The following is a 23603-nucleotide window of genomic DNA, read 5'->3' on the forward strand; positions in this document are numbered from 1 at the left end:
TCCTCTCTGCTTTTTAGTCTGTCTTAGCCTGCATATCTCCCAGCTCCCAGGCTCCTAAATCAAGATCTGTGCTTCTCTCCCTCTGCAGCAGCACTGACCAAAAAAGCAAATTACTAAGGGTGTGGGGAAGGGGGCAGTGAAATGCTTTCTGCTGGAGAGATCGTACGGGAGAAAATACCAGCCTCTTCAAAAGCAGGCTGAGCATTTGCTTTCATGTCTCATAATAGCCTGGTGTCCGATGGTGGGAGCTCTAGGGCAAAGAGAGTCAGATTCACAGAGGCATTTCAGCTGCAAAATTTATCTGGTATTAGATGACAGAAATGCCTAAAGAAGAGGTAGTTCCTGCCCTTTGGTTTTCAAAAGAACCAAGTGCCAGACTTTGTGATGGTTTTCAGCACCTCTGCCTGTGGCTGGAGTGTCCAGCTTTTGTGGCATTCAGTATCTCTGCAGCGCTTCAGTCCTGTTTTGGCACAGATTGTTCACTGTTTAGCTTCCCCGGTTAAGGCTGCTTCAGTGATGTCTCAGCTTCTTCTTGCATGTAGAACAGAGGTGAACACCCAGATCCCACTGATACTGTTCAGCATGTTTTTAGAAGAGTCAAGGACTTGCTGAGAGGTTTTAAAAAAACATTTTTCTGAATAAGTCTGCCTGTTGGTCCGCAGTCCATCAGAAAAAGGCAGACAGGTCCTCTAAGCAAGAGGAGGGTGCTGGAGAGCAGTAAGCCATGCTGGAGTATTCCACCCATGTGTATATGGCACAAGCTGTGCTCTCTTCTTTCTAGGAAGCATCAGTGCTTTGTTATTTTGTTTCGCTTTCTGCTCACTGCTAATACTGTCTTTGCCCTCCAGGACCTGCTGAGAAGGGAAAGCAGTGAATTTGGCCCCATGGTGAGAGATCCTTTCTATGTGATCAGCGCAGGAGCCAGGTGGGTATATGTTAATGTCCCCTTTGTCACTGCAGGATCGGCTCTTGCCATCCTGCTGCCAGCAGCAGTTGTCCTGTGTTGTCTATATAAACAGATGGATCATGACAAACTAAAGAAAACATCTGCATGGACACAGTTGTGGGTGTGCTGTGACTGGCAGAGTCAGGAGGAGTAAGTTGCTGTGAACCCTTTTTTTCACGATAGACGTTAATTCACTATCAAGTCCTCCTCGTGTCACTTGGACCATGTTTCTGCAGCAGATTTCCAGTTACTTAACTTCCAAAATGTGTTTGATCTGCTGTTAGAACTTACATCCAGATGCTGTCATAACTGAAGGATTCTAAAGGAAAAATACCTTGATGTCCCGCTCTGGTATTCTCCAGTCCAGGATGCTGCATCCCCAAAAGCAAGCGAACATTTGTGTGGATTAAAACCAGGAGATTTCATTTACCTTGCTGAACTAGGAGCTTGCTTTGAGGCTGTTTTCCTTTAGGTAGACAGGATATTTTGTTCAGCAGCAGGGGAGAGAGAAATGTTTCTTAAAAATAGAAAAGTGTAATCATAAAACTATATTATTAGAACTTATGTAACTATCCACTTAGCAGTGGATTGTTTTGAAGTTAACTAGAACTGAAGTTGATCTTGCTGTATTTACATCGAAATAATAAATAGATGTTTGCCCTGAGCTCTGAGTGCCCAAACAGCTAACTCATATTACAGTAAAAACCATCAAGAAGGACCGAAAGAATTATTCACAAAGGAGCTCCGTTTCTCACAAACTTGCAGTAGATGTCAGCCCACTCTGTTGTCATAGTGGGAGTTAACAACGCTGTCTCCAAAGGTCTCACCCCTCAGCTCTGGGTCAGTAGTACTCAGCTAGGAGTAGAGGAAGGCTCCTAGTCTAGCTGGATCTTGGTTCTGGGTGGCTGGCCATTTTTGCCCCTAAGAAGACATAAATGTTGTTTTAGAGAGACTCAGTCTGCCTTCACGCACATCCCTTAATGATTATTTAAAACACACCCGTTTACTTTGATTTGGAATAACTTTTTCCATTTTTTTCCCTAAGAGAACAATACAGCTGGTTTAGTTCATTCTGCCTCCCCATTTCTTCTAGAGATGGCATTTCACCATTCTTCTCAATAACTACTTGAGGCTTTCTTCCCGCCACACACACCCCACACACACCCTGGCCCCAACCTATTTTCCAAGTAACAGGATTGAACACCCAAACTGAAGTTTACTGGGGCACGAAATGTAGGTTTCTCATTTTCATGCTTCAAAGATTATTGGTGTTAACAGTTTTATGATGTTTCTGCTGCATACACATCCTGCATGCTCTGTAAACACATTTCTTCTGGGAACGTGAGGTTGCTTTCTTGATCAGAATTGGATTGCCCCAGAAGATAAAACAAAAGGATGGGAGAAGACAGGAAAAAGCCCTGGGCTCTGAGGACACAGGGTCCCACTATACAGACTGCAAATCCTTCCCTACGAGCCTTAGCTGCCAAGTCATTTTTCTTATGTTAGTGCACCTGAAATGACCTGAAAGAGAACAAGTATGGGTTTTGGAAGCTAGAGGGCTATGGTCGTGCGCTGCTGAAGCTGGTAGAAGTTTTACATTTAACTCTCACTGAGAACGGGATCTGAATCTTTCACAGACCGAAAGGGACAGGTAGACCTGGAGCTTACCCATGTGTCAATGAGTCACAGAAGGAGTTCCCCTATTCAGGCACTGTTGAATGTTCCTGGGCCTCAGTGCGAGTATTTCACAGTCTGGTTCATAAGGGATTATTGTCAGGTCTTTAATCCATCCCTTAAGAAATGCAAGTCTTTGCTGCCTCCTGTGATTGTCAGCCCAACACAGCTGATTTCTAGCCAGTCCTCTCGCATCTGACCATCACCATCCTCTCGCTGTCTGCAGCGTGCTCCGTGCACAGGCCCTTCAGGGAAGGCAGTAGCAGGCAGTAGGAATTGTGCTTCTAGGCTTCCTTGGGACCCAGCTGCTTAATGTGCTGGAGAGGAGATGGGACCACCCCTGCCACTTCTCTTGCTCAAGGAGGAAAAACGTCAAACGGTGAAGTTACAGAAACCCTGGTCAGCAATCACTTGGTCTGGTTGCATGTGCTCCATGACTTACGCTCTGTGCTCGTGCGCTGCTCCCCAGGTGTCATACAACAGCTGTCTCGTAAGCACTGTTGGGAACGGTTCTTGCTCCACCAGTTTTAGAATCCACAATTCCTTCCACAGTAGGAGAGATCTTTCAATTAGAGAATTACCATCTGGCGTTTCTGACAAACACTGAGCATCTGAAAAGAACACACATTGCTACTGTCCAGGAACCACAGACCATACCAAGAGCAGTCTGTCTGGAAAGTTTCCCCACCCCCAGGCAAAGGCTGCCAAATTCTATTCTCGGTTACACCAGAATAAAGCTGGAACGACCCATGTCTTTGACAGAGTTATACTTACTTTGTACCAGTACATCTGAGAGCAAATTTGCAGCCCAAGTCGCAAACATCACAGATTGGCAGTGTTGGATTATTTGAACAGTGCATCTCAAGAACAGAAAATATATTGGCAGGAGAGCTTTATTGTATTTTATTGTTTTGTGGTATGGGTTCATGTTTTTGGCCATCTTCTCTCACATCTGCTAGTGGTATTATTACTGCTCATTTTGTTTTCCAGCTGAATAGCCATACAGGCAAGTGGGTTTGACTGTATTCTGAGCAGGATCCTCACTTCAAAGGCCAGACACTGTTTCTCAGACTCAATTGAGATGATCTTAGAAGACCTGGAAGGAATAATTTAATCTGCTGGCTTTGCAGCCTTAACATCCATTTGCAGTTGAAGAGTATGGGCTTTGGGTTTTGTAACATCTGCCAATCCGAGAAGAGCTCTTTTTTTCTAACAGGATACCAAGGCTCTAAGAGCTTTTTTAAATTATTTTTCTTCACGGTCAAAATAGTGCATTTTTTTGGCCTTGCTTTGTTCTCAGGGACAGTTGAATCATTTTAATGGCACCTTTCTGAAAGGAGAAGGTAATATTATGGGAAATTCCAGCCCATTAAACTTTTTTATTAATTCTAAATTTGGCTCTAAGCTTTCAGAGGTCTGAATAAGTTTGTTAAATTTCCTTTACTGAAATCAATTCTCCTTTATTTGGCATCGTTGTGTGATCAGTGGATGGAGGTGTATTGGGATTTAGTGGTGTACAGATACATTCATTAAGCAAAGTGAAGCTAAAATTCTTAAAATTTCCTGCAGTTGAGAATGGACTGATGGTGGATAATGTTAAGTCGTCTATCTTAACAGCAGTTGCTACTAGCCCCATCTGTACAAAAAAAGAAAAATCAAAGCAAGGCTGGAAAGGAAGCCAGGCACTTAGGTTTTCCTAATTTTTTTTCTATTCAGTTATTACTGGGATGCTTGCTATGTGTGTGCACATGTGTGTGTGGTCTAGCACGCACTGAAAATTATGAGAGATGGTGAGGGGGAATGGATCTGGCTCTGTGTCCCTAGCATTAGTAGATGGGATTTTACTACCAGTTTCAAAGCACAATTGCACCTCACCTGGATCAGCAGGCACTGACCCAGGCCTCTGATACGGTTGCATAATTTGCTAATTAAGGAGGTGCACAATAGCTTTTCTTGCTCATTGATTAACTATTAATCTTATCGTGGTCTGTCTCTTGGTATTTAGGTCTTTCAGCAAGAAAGAAAGAAGCCACTCGGAAAAATGGGCGTTCACAAGTTATTATCCCCACCCTCACCACAGCAGCGAGGTTGTCACCGGGTCCGCCACACTGACAGAGAACCACAAGCTCTCAGAACTTTCCAGGCCAGATAGCAGGACTTCTGCGTTTGTCCCATCCCCAACAGAGGCAAGGAGTCACTATCCTGAGCAAAAGCAAGGCTTTAAACCCTTATTCCTTAACCTTACTGCTGGATCTGGCCAGTCCTCCCCTAATACGCCCACCCAGATTCCCTCAGACTTCCAGAGTGTGGGTGATGGCCAGGCTCTGAGACAGCACCATGCCAAACGAGATGCCGCTCCCCCTGAGGGCAATGGTAATATTCAGGCACAGTCTTTGGATGCTGTCCAGGATAGATCCCCTGAGATTCCCGCAGAAGAAATGATGTGGAGAAGGAAAGCTGGGCTACTTCACAGATCCCTCCCACCTAAAGTGGTGTGGGCTCATTCAGTCAAGGACAGCTACCCAAGGGCTACGGTGTCTCCTCCAGCAGCTGGGCCAAAGTTCTCCCACAGGTGGCAGTCCCTGCCAACACAGAGCAGCACTTCTTCTGACCCAGAGACTCCTTCTCCCCAGGGAACAACCCATCTCCGCATCTCAGAGTCGGCCCTGCAGCTCACACCCCCGCCATTGCTGCAGGACGATGAAGATGACGAGGTGTTTGTCATGCCTTCCCAGCCGGGTGTAGTTGCTCCACCTTTCTCTCCCCCACTGCCATCCCGTCCTTTTCCTGAGCTGAGCTCTTGCACTTCTGCAAACAGCACGGAGGAATTCCCACCTCCCCCTCCACCGGCGGCGCTTGAGGGGAATGGGACAGCTGGAGACAAATCCACCAGGCTCACAGAGGAGGCCAGAGTGAGGTAAGGGAGGGCTGTAACACAGCATCTCGGGCGCTGTAGGGCCATATACAGTAAGATATGCGGGGCTCCAGACAAATGTGACTGATGGCAGCTCTGCGTGCCATGACGACCTACCCACAGCTGCTAGCTGTGCAGGAAGCTTGCAGAGGAGTGCATGCGTTGTAAGGGGAGAGGGACAGACAGACTCACTGCCACTAGACTTCGCTGGCTGCCACGAGCATTGTCAAACGATGTGGCCAGGTCAGGGCACTAAGCAAGAAGGCAAAAAGCTTTACAGCCCATCAACAGATGCACTGTGGCAGGTGCTTAGCCAGCAAGGCAAAGGGGGCTATGGGTGAGAAACTATGCTGGTCTCCTCCCTGCAGTTACCGTACAGATTTCAGTGGAGTTGCTTCTTACTCGTGCCAGCATGAAGGATTAAAATGGCTGCTGACTCCTTCCAGTTACTGGCTTTTGAGAGAGAGCTATGAAAATCCATTATGGTTTTTCTAAACAGTTAGAATATATTTTAGACCTGGCACAAAATAACGCTGTTATGAAACAGTGACCATCTGCCAAGAAGCAACAACACAAATATGTCACAGTCATACTGTATATTGAATTTTTCCTGAAGGATAGGACTTTGGGCTAGGTGCCCAGCTGGTCTAACACAGCACAGCTTCCCTCACTCCGAGGAGCTGCTCTTATTTCCATCTGGGAAGAATCTGGACAGGGCTGTGGTAGTGGTTGGCTTTTCCAACATTCAGGGGACAAATAAGTATAGGCTGCTCAGGATGGTGAGATGCAACGTCCCCAGCCTTTGAGCAGAAAACAAAGTGACTTGTCACTCACTGGTTCTTTCTGTGTTGGAATAACAAAATGGCAGTGTCCAGGTTGAAGGGTCAATATGCTTCTGGTGCCAGTAGCTACATACTGTGGGCCTTTCTGTGTTGAAATGAACAGTAAGATGCAAAAATAAGTGAGAGAGAAGGAAAACCTACTTGTTGTAGGCCTTCACCATGTGTTCACAATGGTCCTGTGTGGTAAATTTATCGTCATCTCACAGAATTTTTCTGTCCATAGCAGCTTCAAAAGCTTTCCCAAAGTCCTGGCTGAGAGGGAGATACCAGGGTTGGGCACCAATACTGGTGAGAATAATTGGCCCCTCTTGCCACCTGCATCAAAGAGGACTAGCTCTCCATCTGCTGTGGATAAGCAGCACCCGTTACCTGCTTCTTCTGAAGGGCCTCAAAGTGCTGATAGACAGGCTGTAACTCAACCTGAAGGCAACCACAGAGAGACAGCAGTCATCACCAGAGAGTCAGAAAATGGCAGCCTGGACTCCGAGATACTCAGCGCAGCACCTCCAGTGAAGACAAAGAAAAAGACCCCAGAGGATATTAAGTCAGAGGCTCTAGCAAAAGAAATTGTCCATAAAGACAAGTCTCTGGCTGATATCCTGGATCCGGATTCCAAAATGAAGACAACCATGGACTTAATGGAAGGGCTTTTCCCCAGTGGAACCAGCTTGCTGAAGGAGAACAACATGAAAAGGAAGATGACGCTGAAGAAAGCTAGCAGGACAGCCATTGAAGATGACACGTAAGCGCTGCTTGTTTGAGTTGTGGGCTAATGTTGCAGCAGGATTCGCTGCTTGCTTGCTTATAAGGACAAGCCTGTGCTGGATTTTTTGCATCTGTATAGGTGGATGTTGGCGGAGAGTGAGTTTCTCAATTCCCAGGCGCGAGGACTGGCAGGGCACTTCTGAATGCCCTTTCTCATGAGCTCAGCTGTATATGAGGCCTTTGAGCTCACCTTGCTGGGCTGCGTAGATAGTGATGCAGAGCTTGGTAACAGGCAGAAATGAATCATCTGTGGAGATGTTATTTGATTTTGCTTTCTTAACCTTTGTAATCTGAAGCAAGTCAGACAGTGACAGAGAGATGAGAGTAAAATCAGGACCAAAACAGTGACAGGCAGAAAGATAATGAGAGGCCAAATTTTGGAAGGAGGGATGAGGGCACCTACTTATTACAGGGGGGTGCAAATATCAGCCCAAGTTCTCTAGTGTGATTCTTTTTTTGAGGTAGAGACTCCCACATGACAGCTGGGCAACCATACAGAAATAAGTTGTAATGCACCAAGCCAGATAAGATGGTCAGGCTAGCCATCACCAGCAGAGCTGTGCTGATTTACCTTCAGCTAGGATCCAGTCCTCTATGGAGTTGTTAACTAGCGGACATGTCCACAGCGTTGGCGCAGGGGAGAGGAAAGCAGCTGACATGCACCCTCTGATGGCAGAAATCGGCCCTTTCCTTGGTGGTTAATAGCGCTGGGAAGGTACCAAAGAGGGAGCGCTGGAAAACCATGAATCTAGGCATGGGTAAAAGTCAGGCTCGGACTCAACTCCTCCTTTTTCTTCGCTGTGATGTAGGAGAGAAGAAAAGGAAGCTCCTGTAACCCTGGTCACCTGTCCTGCTTATTACAACGTTTCAGCACCCAAAGCAGAATTGCTGAATAAAATCAAGGACTTGCCAGAAGAAATAGATGAGGAGGAGGAGCTGCTGGACATCAATGAGAAGAAGGTAAATTCAGCACACACCACCATTTATTTGCTGGTTACATTTCTGACATAAGAATAAGCCCTAAAGTAAAGTGGACTTTAATTTGATATCAGCTTTTGGAGGTCCCAAGTTGCGTGGGGGCTTGGTGCATTTAGGCCACCTGTGAAGCTTTGTTAGGATGACCCAGACTGACCAGAGAGCTAACCTGAGTACTCACTGCAAATCCGAGTACAAATCTTCCACAGCCCCGAGGCGGGTCTATATTATGCCAAATGCTGAGCGTACAGGTTGCAATAGGCAGTCCCTGTCCCATAGCGAGGAAGGAAAAGGGAGAGGTGAAGTGATAAGCAAGGACAGCGCAGGTTAGGAACAGAGTCTAGCTAGTGACGAGGTTTTACCCTAGGATTTTCCTCTTCAGTGAAGCAAATTCACCCAGTTTACCTGCTGTCAGCACTCACTGCCTCCAAAGAAACATTGGTTACTTTTTTCCCCCTACGCCTTACCGTTTCACTGACCTGCTGAAAGCCATGTGCACCTCAGCAGCTCAGTCAGCACAACTTCCATGCAACGACTTGGGTGGGAGGAGAGCAGAGCAGGAGAGGAGGAAACATTTTCCTCTTTTATTGCGGCTACATTTCACCGAGCAATGGCCCCTGCAGTTCTTGCTGTAGGCTTAGGTGCCCTGTCTCCCAGGGCCTTTGCAGGGCCTTCTAATTTGTCCCTGTGGTTGCCTCACATTGGTTACCTGGTAATTACAGACAATGTTGCGAAGCTCACAGATCCCAAGGAGCCACAGGCAGGTAGTTGCCTGTCTGTGCCTCCCTTCACACGCCTCCTACCTTTGTGTCAAAAGCAGCTCTGCCTGCCTGCCTGCCTGCCTGTAAATTAAAAACATCCTACGCTGCGCTGGACAGAGCAGCACAGCCAGCACAGCCCATATTTCATGCTGTTTGTACAACAGCAGAGTTTAAACATACTGAAAGACACAAATATTCGTGCAAGTCCCATATGCTGTAAAATAGTACTTAATTCTTCCTGCACTGAAATCAGACATGGATTTAAAGAAAGGCTCTCAAACTCAGCCTCTAAGGCAGGGGTCCTCAAACTTTTTAACCAGGGGGCCGGCACGCAGATGAAGTGGCAGGCAGCCATCTGCGGCTGCTTGGTTTCCCCCCCCAACCCCTGGCGGGGAGGGGGGGTCAGGGGGGGTCTGTAAATACCGGGGGCCGGATTGAGGACCCTGGGGGGCCGTATCCAACCCGCGGGCCGTAGTTTGAGGACCCCTGCTCTAAGTCAAAGTGCAGAGAATGTATGTGTCTCTGGCACAACTACACCTTTTCCCTCTGGGTCTTCATCCCCATGCAAAGTATAAAAAAGCAGAGAGATCTGAGGCTGGGTGATGTTTGCGAGTATGCAGTTTGTCCTGCAGCCCTGATTTGGAGAGCTCAGCTCTCTCTCGTATTGCCTTACTGTTTCTGTTCTCAGCTTTTATCTGAAAAGCAAAATCTGCTCCCTACCAGGCTGTAATACAAGGACAGCTAGAATGCGACCTTCATCAAGATGCTCTGTAACACAAATTATGAGTACCAAGTGAGTAATTAGCCCTATTTTGTGGAGCATTTGAGGTGCAGGTAGGACCCTGTCAAGTCTTTAGGAGCTGTCGTGCCATGCTATTGGAATGGGTTAGAGATCCTTGCTGTGCCTGCCATCTCTTATTTCTGTGGTCCTACACAGATTCAGGGTGGCAAGTCTACACAGATAGATCATACATGTGTTGCTAATCAAAAGCACTTGCCTAAGGCCTTTGTCTGCTGCTTTAATTATCTAGCCCAAGACTTCGGTTGTAGAGCACCCAGCTTCAAAGGTAGTCGCAGCTGCTGCCTGTAGCATTTGATCGATTCTTGGGGTGCTGTTCACTTGAAAGCGAGCCGCCTGCTTATACCAATGTGAAAGGTAGGGAGCGATTAAGATGAAGGTGCTGGTCCAAGGAGTCAGTGGACACGCTTCAAGCATCTGACGGGCTTGCAAGTAGATGTGAGCCTGCCATGGAGGACAAGTCCCAGGCCTGAAAGGTTACATTTGCATGGAAAAACAGAAATAGATGGGAGTGACTAGGCCCAGACAGCAAGATCTGCCTGGCATGTTTGTTCACGGTCTGTGTGAAACAACGTTTGCATAGTCATTATCTGAAAAGGCAGCTACTCTGAGAGGTCATTTGGATAAACCAAGCTCATTTCCATTGTAAGGATGCAAAGGAGCTATATTGGTTGGCACTTGGGATTGCAGGAGAGTCCCTGATTAATGAACACAAAGCAAGTATTTTGCAGTCTCCCTCCAGCTCCCATGCCTTCAGAACAAAGGTATGTCACTCCCTACAGTCCCGCAGCATCCGGCTATGGTTGGAGGGCCGGTGTGCACCTTGAGCAAAACTCCTGGAGCAGGGAGGAACAAGTGCCAGTTCCGAGCAGCTCGGTCCTTCTGAAAACCTGTTGAAGTTAATGCCAGACTTTGTGTCCAGCCTATAGGGTCCTGCTATAGAGTTTTCCCCTAGCATCATAATCCTTGAAAAGAGATCCCTTCTTTTGCCCTCAGGGTTTGGTCCAGCAATCAACTGGTGAGGACTCTGGATCTTTCTTTTGAAGGTGGCATTAGCATCATAGGCACAGGGAAGGGCGAGTTTTGGTTCTTGTCTCTGGGTGCTACCTGTTCTACTGAGGGAAGAGTCCAACTAAAGGAGTTTTGGCTGTCCCTTATCCTAGCAGGTGGGATTTAGTACCACCTTTGCTCTCCTCTCCTCCCAGGTAACAAACACCATGATTTAGCAGTCATTCCAGTATAAGCCTGATAGCTGACGTTTGTTTTAACAGAAAATTGCATTTTATTCAGTCCTTGCGTACATGTGGAAGCTGACAGTAGACTGTAGTGCAGCCAGGAAACCATGCACTCCAGAGGACGCATGCAGAGCATACCATCTAGTGGTGTCTGGCTAAACAGTGCTGTTAACTTCCCGGCTGCAAACCCAGCCTTTTAAACCCCACTCTGCCAGGCTACTGCTGGGGATAAGGGCTGGTTCAGAGCAACCCCCAGCCTGACCTGGGTTTGCAGATCCTTTCTTCTTTGAAGTAGACTGCCTTCCTACTTGAAATGACCGTCGGCTTTGACGGAAAGAAGACTTTGAGATAGTATTTTCAGGCAGCCTTGTGATTTACTTCTATTTCATCCTGCGGTGTTTGTATGCAGAGTACATTTACGTACACGTAATGGCGCCTCAGCGGTGCATAAACTGGAAAATACCTAACCCTTGTATGAAAAGCTTTTCCTGCTCTCTGTGCTCTCACTTCTGAGTAAACGGAAGCAAGAATTCCAGGCCCCAGGCCATAGACTTTTGCATGTCTTTTCCCTAAATCCTAACAGAAATCAGGATCTCCAGCACATGTGCAGCACTGCTGTTTCTCGAGTAACTGAACCCTGGGGGCCTCCTTTTCTTCAGCAGTGAAACAGTTGCCAGCATTTTCACAAAATGGGTGTGCGCTCTCCGCGTCTTTGTTCAGTCACTGAGTAAATTTAGAGCATCTTTGGTGTAAATGCTTCTTGATGCCTCTGTGTGTGAGGCAGTGCCTGCACAGGCAGGGAGTTTTGGTCACAGCTGAATTTGAGGCTTGCACCTCAACACTGAGGCAGACAAGTTTGAAGCAGTCGGTAGTTTCAGGGTACTATAGGAGGGGAAAATATGTAGTAATTCCTTTTTTCTTGCTAAGCCATGTGTAACTAGTGAGTGTCAGCTCAGCCTCCTGCCATACCATTCATACAGCTTAAATTCATTTTTCTGCCGGTGGTTTTGTACAGTTCTGGGTCATAAGAAATACAACATCCAAACAAGGCTGGAGCAGGGAGTGGGGAATATGTAGGAGATGTGGCTGTAGCTCTTTTCCCTTAGAGACTTTAAAGAACATACATCTTTCAGGTGTAGGTAGCTGGGTATTAGAATATGGTACATCAAATCAGATGTCTCTTTTCTAAACGTTCATTGATAGCAGAACAAATACAGCTTCTTACAATCTGACCGCGTATTCAGATTATCACCTAGATGTGGAAGTCCAGAGTTTTCTCTGTTTCCTCCTTAATGTCGTCTTTGTGCACTGTTGCTGGCTTGACCCTGTTCCTCAGGAACTGTAGCCATATCCTCTTGTTGTCATCATGCATGTGACCAAGGTGATCATGGTAATGACTGATGTGGCAATATGTTTCCCTTCTGACAGGCTGAGCTCATCGGGAGCTTGACCCACAAGCTGGAAATCCTGAAGGAAGCCAAGGAGGGTCTGCTTGCAGACATTAAGATGAATAATGCTCTTGGAGAGGAGGTGGAGCTGTTGATCAGCAAGCTATGCAAACCTAATGAGTTTGACAAGTACAAGATGTTCATTGGCGATTTGGATAAGGTGGTGAACCTCTTGCTCTCCCTCTCGGGACGCCTGGCTCGCGTAGAGAACGTTCTGAGTAGTCTGGGGGAAAACGCCAACAGTGAAGAGCGGGTACGTATCTGCACAGCCACAGCCTCTGGGCCTTTTTCAGGGTGCGGGACAACAGCAGTCACAAGAAGGTGCTTTTATAAGCTAGGATCTCCAAAGGTTCACAGGAAGGCAGGTGTCTTAGTGCTTATTTATAAGCAGTGGCAAATGCAGTTCCATCCCAGGGAATCTTGGTCCTGGTTTGTATAAATGTCTTGGATCCTGTGGCTTTTGTCTCAAAACAGAATGGCTGTGTTTGGGACAGCAGGTCTATGACCCGCAGCTGGAGGCAAGGCTGTATGTTGTTGTGCATTGTGGAACAACTCTTTTGCCTTTTGCCTCAGTTGAAGCTGCAATTTAACATTATTTGGGTGGCTGTGAGAAGCAAAGCCAGATTTTCCTGGTAGTTGTTGCTTTCAAGCAAGTTTTACAGATTTTCTTGAAGGGCTTTCTGCCCCCCATTGACTAGAACATTCAGAGTCTGATACAGTGGGGCTCAGTCATCCTCCTCCCCCACGCTTTTGACTGCGTTTCTGGGAGCTTAGCAGCCATCCCACCTCCCCCAGAGGCAGCAAACGGTGTCGGGAGGAAGGAGAGGGGGGAATCAGTGAGTTTGGTGCTGCTGATACTGAAGCGCTCTCTCTGGTGTGTGCAGAGTTCGCTGAATGAGAAGAGGAAACTGCTGGCTGGCCAGCATGAAGATGCCCGGGAACTGAAGGAAAACCTTGACCGCCGAGAACGGGTGGTCTTGGAGATCCTGGGCAACTACCTCTCTGAGGAACAGCTCCAGGATTACCAGCACTTTGTAAAGATGAAGTCCGCGCTCCTCATAGAGCAGCGAGAGCTAGACGATAAAATCAAACTGGGTCAGGAACAGCTCAAGTGCCTGATGGAAAGCCTCCCCACAGACTTCACGCCCAGGGATGCAACAGCAGCAGCTGCCCTAGCTGCAGCATTTGCTACCTCCGCCGGGGTCGGTGGTAAAACACCTCCAGCAGTCTCTTCCTCACTCTAACCTTTCCCAGGTGGACCTGGGATACAGTCCTCCTGCTCAAGTCTATTTAATCCAAGTACTGGGCAGATGGTTCTCTACAAAGACAATGAACAGAGACAGGTTTAAAACAAGATTTTAATGAAGGAAAAAAATAGCAATACTAAAGGTTTTATTTTCCTTTCCTTCCACCTCTGCTTCCTGGAAACTTAAATCAATGTGGGGGAAAATCTCCTCCTGCCAGAGATGAGGAAGAGGCTCACGAGAATTAAATGCATTACCTTTAATAAAAAACATGACCTCCTCTCTTCCCTCCCTTTCCTGCCTACCTGGCGCCTCATTAAATAATGAAGGATCTAAAAGAATGAAGCCTTAAAAATAAAACCAACCCATTCTACTGAACACTATTGATATTTATATTTTTTAAAAACAAGACAGAATGTGTAAGGTTTTGTACATACTCTAATCAGTTACTTGATTCTACTTTGTTCTGTATGTAGAAAAGACATTTAATTTTGTATTTTATGAAAACCTTAACAAAAAGAGGGAACCCCAAAGATAGTCATGCATTAGCTTGGAACATCTCTTCGTGGTTTTGTTGCTGTTGTTGTTGTTTTTTAATATAATAAAGGGCTACCAGAAGAAGCTTCAACCTGTTTCAACACATGTTAAATATACCTTCAGTGGCCTTGTGAAGGAGATTTTGACCAGGAAAATACAATCTGTCCTCTTCTGGATCTTGTGATTCTCTGATTCTGGAGTTTAAATATGCGTTTATGAGAACCTGCATCTCAGGAGTCCACGTTAGCGTGAAGCAACAAACTCGGGTCTGGACTGACTGTGGGAGCGTGGCACAGAGTCTGTCATTGTTTTGAATAATCTAACTCGTGGTCTGTGTTATTGTTGCAGCCTGAATGCATTTCCGTGAACTGTGAGAGGGATAGCTGATGACATTATTTCTAGGCCTGTTTTTGTGAAGGGATGATGTGGAATAGGACTTTTTTCATACAGCAATACCTCATTTGTCTGACCCCACTTCATCAGAAATTATTTTACAAGCTAGAAGAGGCATTAACTCGAAATCCAATATTCTCTTCCTACCCACAGAAATCATGCACATGTGATGATAATGTGCACCCTGGTTAGACAAGACCCTACCATAAAGACTATTGGATTATTTCCTAGTCAGGGCAGCCTGGGGTAACTAAATTTGCCTGACTGAACTTTACTGTATCGACTTAACCAAGTGCTGGAGAATTGCTGCCCATTTGCAGTCAGCAAAGCACATTGGGGCAAACCCCCTTTTCTGTATGGAACGTGCTTTCCTCTCTAACAAGCTGCATCACTGTCTGAATGAAATGGCTAGAAGCTGCACGAACAGATGACCACTGTGGCTGATGAGCCACATTCAGGTTGCCTCTCTTCTAACCTTGCAGGGATTTCCTGCTGCAGCCACAGTTCAGGTTTATCCTTTCTCCAGGGTGTTGCATTGTGCATCCCATCCTATCTTGCCACCAGGACCAGAGCAGGGATTTCACTTAAGTGGCTTTTCGAATTTCAACTCTAGTATGTGACTGAAAATTGCAACATTCATTGCTTTCAGCACTGGTTTTAAATCCCCTTGGTTTTTTAATAGCTCACATCACAGCTCTTCCACGAGCAGCTTGGCAGACTAAAGAAAGTGCCAATGCCCTTCTGTCATACCAAGCATCGGTTCTCCAACAGCCAAAAGAAAATCTACCTGGTTATGGAATGGCTCAAGAAGCAGCGAGGCAATTACCTGTGTTGACAACAAACATCCTTTTCATTACTTCTGAACTTGAATGCTGTTCAGGGTCCTACAGCGTTTCATGAGAATCCTAAGCAGGGGACCTGATTTTTATGCTTAATAGCTGAATCAAAAACAAAATTGGAGGGAAAAGTATTTTTGGGGTGACTCAAGAATAATTATTTATTTGAATGGAGTTTCAGAAAGACAGTGAGGGGAGCTGTTTCAAGCCAATCAAAACATTCAGTTTTTCCTAAAAAACATCCATCCTACACAGTACTTCAGTTTATTATATTTATAAGTTGTTTTAATACTGATTTTTTTTTTTTGCAGCCACCTCTCCATCCCATGCTTAAAACAAATCAAAAAGACGTGGCAAATCTGGCAGGCCTTTGTGAACAGCCTGAGACCAGCCAGGAGGGCATTTTCCATTTAGTAAGTTCTTTCCTGAAAAAGAAAGTCATGCAGCCTACCCTCAGGTCAGGAAGAGCCTCCCGTCCAAACAGGGCCTGCCTGTGTGCTCCGGGAACCAGCACAGACTTCAGGGGGAGCACCTTGGGCTGTGCACGCTGCGAGGTCCAGCCACCTTTTCCCACACGGGATGCATGATTGATGGCAATCGTCACTCTGCATGCTGGCATTACGCTACGAGGCAAGTGTTTCCAAGTGGCAGGCAGTTGGCCAGCTTTGTGGTGGTGGTATATAAGGCTTTACTAAATAGTGTGTAAAATGGTTTCTTTTGTTGGGTTTCCGGCCAAAAATTTGGAGGTTAAGAGTTCACGGTGGTTTACAGGAAATTCAGACGTTTGGCATGACTCTGTGGTCCAGCACATTTGGGGGCTGATGATGAACGTCCTACACATGATCCCACTGTACACACAAGCATCAACTAATGGGGCAAGTGATAGTTACTTACATTTTTATAACAGCTTAGGTGTCCAGGTGAAAAATGAGTTTTAAAGCCCGTATTTCTGTTCAAAGTGCTGGGAAGTTTATCATTAGGGAAACTGTCTTCACACAACTAACTTTGTTCAAAAATTGCTCTCCTGACTGCAGGGTTTGCTGAGTTTGGTAGAAGCACATCTTAACATGTATTTAAAGGTAATTAAATATTAGCCAAACCAACAGATTTACTTCTCAGCACCTTTGGCAAAAAGGGCATCCTATTCATTGCTCCTTATCCCACCTTGCTTTTCCCTTGTGTTTTAAAAACCAGAGTATAATGGAAACTCATTTCCCGAAGTGGTGACATGATTTCATGGGCCAGGAATACCATGGGCAGCATTTTACACTTACTGTCTAGTCCTTGTAAACTTACTGAAACAAATCTGAATTTTGGGTCCGGCTACATGAGATTTTTACATCTGTACCTGTAGTGATGTGGCCGCTGTGGAGAAAGCCAGTAAGCTAAGTACAGCGAGCATGATTTGCATTGCTACCCATTCCCCAAAATGCAGTCTTGTGCATCCCAGAGCTGGGGTATTTCCCCTTGCAACTGCAGCAGAGGCTAGGCATTAAAGCATGTTAAAAACAAATTATTCAAAACACATCTCGCAACAAACAGTGGTTCTCAACAGGTGAGAATTTTTGCTAAAAATTAGTCTTATTTTTAGAATGGAAACATCTGTTTGGGATATCGCAATGGAATACCCTAGCTCCCACCCTGCCACAGGGACAGCTGCACTGGCTGAGTTTGCTGGCCAGCCTGTGTGGCTTCCCTCCATAGGTGACCAGTGGATGAGACTCCCAAGTCAGTTCAGATTACCTGAGTCAAGCGCCTTCTCCAAAGCTGTCTCTGGAGCATTCCGACGACTGTTGAAGGATCCTGCAACAGCTACCCGGCTCCTTCAGCTGGCTACAGTCGATGCCTTCAGCACAGGGTGAAGCACACAGTCTCACTGCACTAGTTTGAGGAAAAATCCTAGTAAGGACAAAGCAGTTACACTTTTGACATACGTTGCCAGTTCAAAGTAAAAGCTAGTTATGCAAAAGCAAGGCGGTACCCCATTGCCCGTTATGTTACGTTGCATTTGCACATCATGGTTAGGAACATAGCATTTTTCCTGAGTCAGAATTCCTTAAATTATTACCTTCAACTTCCAGCCGGTTTCTGAGGGACCTTTCAGGAAAAAGGCAGATACAAATCATCATTCCACAGCCTCCTGCTCAGGCTGTCGCCTTGGCACTAGAGAGCTGGAGTGCACTTTTCCTGGGCTTTGGGCACAATCAGACTGCGTTGCTGTCATAGCACCCAGACCCAGCACAGGGGAACAGGAAAAGATGAGGTATGCACTTGCATGGTGATGCTGTCTGTTGCGCTGGATATTGAAGCAGGTCTTTTAAGCCTTGCTCTCCTTAAGTCCTCACATGATCACAGCAATACACTGTGCCTACAGTCTGCTCTGCCACATGCTGTGCCACGTGATATAAGCACCGTGAAAATCTAGTCATCTGGCTTACAATTTGCTTTTTTTCTATCTGAGCCCTTGAGCAATTGAGGGTCACAAAGTATTCATGTCAGATGCTTTCCTTAAGACTCAATCTAGTGAAGAGTGTTTACATGCTAAGGTCTGTTGCTTGTAAGTTTATACATCAAAATCTTTTGTGAAGGTTACCTAACAAAAAGGTCAAAACACACAGCCCCAAAACAGTTTGTTTGTCAGGCCTGATTCATCATCTCTACAACTCTGCTGCTGTCGTGGTTGTTTAGACCAGTAAACAAGAGAAGCAAGTAAACCAAACTGGACAGCATTTCATACTCACTCCACGCAAATCCTGAATATTAACATGAACAGTGACTTGTCATTTGCAAAATGTGAAACAGAGCAAGCTTTTCATTGGAGAGCCTATGCTTTACAGCAGTATGAGCAAACTAGGGGTGTTATCTAGAGACCTGATCCCCAGGTTTCTCCATGCCTTATTCAGCCATCCACCAGGCCAGTGTTTACGTCTGGCCTTGATTCACCTAAGAGCTGTTTCTTCCTTTATATCCCTTCCAGAGGGGATGCATGCTGACTGTGGTGTAGCGTTATGGTTTGGCTGTGTTCCTACAGGACTATTGCTTGTGCCTTTGCATGTAAGCTAAGCATCGTACACCTCTCATGTATTACAGGGGTTTTCTAGCAATACATTACTGAACAAACATCGTTCGTGTTGTGCAACTGAATTTATTTATGTGGCCAGAGTGGTCTCAGTCTAGGAGACAGTCCTTTCCTGCCTGGCTTGGCCAGACTCTGCTGTCCCTCTGCAATACAAGCTGCAGAAATAGGTTGCATTCGGGGTGTCAGGTAGTCGGAAGGGTGCTTGCCAGATGCTTATGCACATGCATGTTATGCTGTTGCTTATGTGCATACAGTAACACAGCCTCTCCAACTGCAGCTGTGGCCTTTGTGCTGCTTGCTGCACGTTAGTGCTAAAAATCCTTGCAAAAATCTGCTTTCTTGTTGCCCATTGCGAGATGGTGGGGAGCTGGAGCCAGCCAGGCTCATCACCCTCAGCTGGGTTTGTAGGGGTATCAGTGGATTGGGATTTGGGATTAGGAAAAAGGGCTCATTTTCTGCTACACTGTAAAGAAAATATGGTACCTGTGAGCCGGGCAGCTTTTTCCTCTGTGATTTGCAGCTTGAGACCATGTCTTTCTGCTCTGTGAGCAGATAGCCTTCAAATTAAACAAGGAAAGCCAGCAGTACTTCTGTTCATGTTTGTTTTAGCACTGAGTGAATTTTTAGGACGAAAATGAAAAAATAAATAATAATAAAAACCCCCACATAGTTCAGCTGGGGAGAATAAAAGCTGGTCAAGGCATGACCAAATTCTGAGGAAACCGCTCACCAGGGACCCGCTTTTGCAGAGCTTGTCGTGCCACAGGTGTTTTGCTGAGCTAAAATAAGGCTGTGTCTAAAAAAAGGATCCAGGCAAGACTAGAAAGGATGGCTTTTGAAAATTAGAAGCTACTGCAGGAGGTTTTGGAGGAGAAAGTAGCTTTATGCAGAGGTTTCTTCTGGCTCCCCCAGCTGGTTTTGTGGCGGGCGCCATTTTACCTCACGAAGGAGCCATTTTACATCACACTGCTGAAGGGAGCTCTGCGCAGCAGAGGGAACACCAGGGGGGACACATCCCAGCACCCAACCCTCACCAAAACCGCTAAAAATTATAGCAGGGCTTGCTGCCCCCCCTCCAGGTGTGTTTTATACAGCTAGCACCTGTGTAGTCATCAGGGCTAAGGAGGGACAGCCGGCCAGGAGGACCCACACCTCAGCCTGAAGCCTGCTGAGAAAATGTGAGTAGATCAGATATTTTTATACTTTTTTTTTTCCCTCACGTAGGAAGGCTTTTCAGCCTGGGTCTCCTGTGGAGCAGCCGGGTTGGGGTTGAGGGGGAAGAACATCCCAGTTTTTCTTGGAAAGCAGGTGCATTGGGGGGTTGGTTTCCACAGGGATGTCCTCAGAGGGAGGGCCCCAGCGTGTGTGAGCATGGTGGTGCACACATCTGGGGGATCTCAGTATGGCTTGCAGGCCCAGTGGTGTCCCCAGCTGCGTGACAGGACTTGCCCTCATCCCCTGGCTTCTGCTCACAGACAGCTCACCACAGTCTGTACTAGGAGCCTGAGCCAGCAGCACCCAGCCTCCCTCATGCTACAGCAAAGGGGAATTGCGTGGTTAAGGTTTTCCATGCTCTGCACCAGAAGGTGAGGTGGGGTGGGGTGGGCAGCAGTTATCAGATAATGCAGCTTATGGTTTGAAGCTGGCTTTCTGAAAGTAAGCGACAGAAGTTCCCTTTGGTTTGTAAATGTTGAAGCTGAGACCAAGGAGTGGGAGGTGAGGAGACAAACGAAGACAACTACCAGCACAGAGAGCTCTTGCAAAGCTGGCTGGTGATCACCTTTTCATTTTGTACAACAGATGTCAGTTAGTCTCTTATATCCACTGTTGAGAATAAGTTGTCTTGCACCATTTTGCTTGTAAATTCCAGTGGTAAGTGACCCAGCCGGCTTCCCATGCTCCACCACTATCTGGATTGCCCGTCAGCTTCCCTAGCACTCTCCTACATGCTGCACATACACCATGCACAGTTTCTAGGTGCACAGTGTCCTGCAACTGTCTTTTGAGACTGTGCTGAACAGTGTGGCATGCTTGTGTTGCTACAGAGTCATTTGGATGGCCTATTTCTGTCAAGTGAAGTCAATGTGAATTGCTTAGGGAGAAGTTATTTTTTGAGGAGACAAAGCTGCTGGTCTGTCTTAGCCATCACTGTTCTTCTAGGTCTTGCATGAGATTTTAATTCCTGTCACATCTACTGTTTCCAAATTAATCTCTTCTTCAACTGGGTATTTGTTCTACTCTTCCTAGACATGAGGTGTTAACATACATCACTTAATTTGTGTTCATAGAATCATTTAGGTTGGAAAAGACCCTTAAGATCATTGAGTCCAATCATTATCCTAATATTACTAACTCGACCCCATGTCCCCAGGTTCCACATGTACACATCTTCTAAATACCTCCAGGGATGGTGACTCAACCACATCCCTGGGCAGCCTGTTCTAGTGCTTGACCACCCTGAAGAAATTTTTCTTAGTACCCCATCTAAATCTCCATGTTGTAACACAAAGGCTTGCAGCTATTTTGCAGGGTTTTCAAGGTCCAATTTTCCCTGCCATGACCCTGTAAGGAAATCAAGTGGTAGAGCTTTGATTCCTCGTGAATAGCCAGGGATGGAGGCAGAGTACAGATCAGCAGACTTGCAGGATTTAGCAAATGCATCCCTCTCAACAGGGATCAGTATTGTTTCCTCCACCACCACTTCAGTCTCAGTGTTCGGGCAACCAAGGGGCAGATTCTTCCTGTAGGCTGTCGGCTCCTGTCAGGATGTGTTGCTGCACTGCAAGACTGACTACACATGATGCAGGATTTAAATAAATAAAAAATAAACCCCACACTGTTAGGTCATGCTGTGGTGCTTTCTGCTCCTCCCCAAAGCAAGCAGGGCTCAGGGTCTTCACAGAGGTACTGACAAGCTGAGTTCACTTTGCACTTCCAGGAAAGCATACACGGCAGGGACAAGCCCTGCTTTTACATTCACTGTGACCCTCTGCCTGCAGCAGGGCATAGCATTCTTGCTTTCCCGATTGCTCTAGCCAAAGTCTTGTCATCAGTCTAGGAGCCAGCCAGGGTACTTCGCATTTACTCTGCCTGTTTACCGGTCTTACTTATAGGAACAGGATTATTTATGGCTCTGGGACACGGGAGAACAAAACTGAAGAGGCAGGAAGAGCTGGCAAAGGCATGCTTCCTTCCTACCCTTTCTCCTGTTTTGTGGTCTCCTTAGTGGGAGCTGCCAGCATTAGAAAGCAGAATAAGCCAAAATTAACTCTTTGGAAAGTACGAGAAAGGGGTAGCCCCCAGGAAGGCACTGTTTGTAGCCTGAGCATAGCAGTCAGGGACACTTGTAGCTAACCTACCTAGAAATCAGGACTGCCAGCTTAACAGGCAAAAACGACATCAGCATTGTTTTTGTCAGTGCCGAGAGACATAAAGCTCATTTAATCAGGGCAGCCAGGAACAGGGACAGCAAAGGGACCAGCTGTAAGCTCTCCTGTGCCTCTGCAACATAAAGTCTCGTTTAACTTTAAAGCACTTGTATGCTTCATCACTTAGCTTACCTTCAGGCAGCTAATGTAACACAGGGATAGAGGGGAAAACAAGACAAAGGCCATCCCCTTTTCCCCAACCCCCCACCCCAAGTACCAACAGCCTTCAAAAAAAAAATCAAGACTTACTTGATGAGGCAAAGCATCAGCAAGACTGGTCTTATCCTTTGCCTAGTAAAAACATCCTATACTGTAAATAACACAGTATATGCAGAACAGGAATTATAAGCACTATTATCTGTGCCCTTGTTGGTGTCAAATGAGATAGTCCTGCAGCCAGCCCCCTGCCATGCAGGGCGCATCTGTCCTTCTCCCACACAGGAGGTAGGTTGCAGCAACCCCTTGCCCACCCTTCTAGTAGGTGCAGAGCAGAAACTTTTGCTGAACACTGGTACTGCAGCAGAGCCCTTTGGTGTGTTCCCCAGACACACACACACCCCTCCCCAGCAGGGCAGGTGCCCAGAAAGCCTCCTGCTTATTTGCACACCAGGTCCCTTACTGTCATTAGCTGCATCAGCTTGGGAGAGCAAAGAGGAAGAGCCCTGACTATCCACAGTCACCATGTCTGTGCCCAAAGGCTGCCTGGCAAGACACAGCTGCAACTCATGCCCTTCTGGCAGAGCTGCAAGGCCTCCATAATGAGGGTTATCAAACAGCAGAGAGAAAAGGACATCAGTAGAACAAGAGGGTCTGCCCTCCAAAGAAAATCCACCCCCCATCACTCACGGGCATACCCAGCCCTCCGGCACCTGCTGCAGTACAGATCTGAACAGTATTACAGCTGTGCACCAATCGTGCTGGCCAGAAGGCAACAGGCTTGCAGCCTGTCAGCTTCTCCATAAAAATCTTCAAATGGCCGAGGTACTGTGCAGAGTGGTATTGCCACTACCCAAGCAGCTGGCCCAGCTGCTCAGCTGTTCAAAGGTGCAGCAAATGCAGCCCTAGTCTAGAACAGCCCTTCTGAGAGAGATTAGCCAACAGGAGTCAAATTCCACCACTTCAGCAGCACCGGCTAAGGGAAGACCTCACTAGCAGTCAGTTACCAGCTGAACTGCTCTGGGGCAGCACTGCTGTAGCTTCAGCAGTCACAGAGCCAGCACCCTAACCTGGGCAACCTGCCCAGGCTCCCAACTCTCCACAGCAGGCAGGACTTCTTTACCTTTTATCAGATCCTGAAATGCTGCAGCAGCCCCACCTCCAGCCCTGTCATGGATAGGCATGGCTAGCAGGCAGCTGGGGAATAGCAGTAGCAGACACACTCCAAGGCATTGCACAAGCAGAGCAAAGAGGTTGTAAGCAGAGGAGACTGCTAAGCTTTTTTCTTTTTTGTCTGCCTAAGTGCAACTAGTTGTGCTTGGTGCACTCAGGAGTTAATACCTCTAGTAGCCTTGTTGAATACAGCCCTCAGCTGGAGCTTAGCAGCCAGGTGTTGGGCTACTACCTGGCTCATCACCTATACCTGAGATGTTGCTAAGCCACCAGCTCCATGGTACAAAATGATACCGGGTCTCTGACAGCATCAAAACATCAGTTCGTGAAGCAGCACAGACTGACTGGATCATCAAAGACCTCACACCTAAGCACTGACAGGCTTCACCTTCCAGTCT

General features: G+C 46.7%; 1 protein-coding gene across 4 annotated transcripts in view; it reads left to right on the plus strand.

Moving 5' to 3' along the window:
* SHROOM3 (shroom family member 3) overlaps positions 1–22114 on the plus strand; it is a 60065-nt gene extending 37951 nt beyond the window's left edge. For 3 of the 4 annotated variants that reach the window (XM_037392677.1, XM_037392686.1, XM_037392700.1), the window contains exons 5-10: positions 849–925; positions 4626–5537; positions 6600–7118; positions 7951–8101; positions 12340–12612; positions 13244–22114. In XM_037392677.1, the coding sequence (XP_037248574.1) occupies positions 849–925; positions 4626–5537; positions 6600–7118; positions 7951–8101; positions 12340–12612; positions 13244–13603 (2292 nt within the window). In that variant the 3' untranslated portion in view covers positions 13604–22114. The remainder of the gene's footprint in view (positions 1–848; positions 926–4625; positions 5538–6599; positions 7119–7950; positions 8102–12339; positions 12613–13243) is intronic. The other variant, XM_037392692.1, reaches the window with a different exon arrangement.
* The last annotated feature ends 1489 nt before the right edge of the window (positions 22115–23603 follow it).

This window comes from Falco rusticolus, chromosome 1, assembly GCF_015220075.1.
Source record: "Falco rusticolus isolate bFalRus1 chromosome 1, bFalRus1.pri, whole genome shotgun sequence".
Lineage (NCBI taxonomy): Eukaryota > Metazoa > Chordata > Aves > Falconiformes > Falconidae > Falco > Falco rusticolus.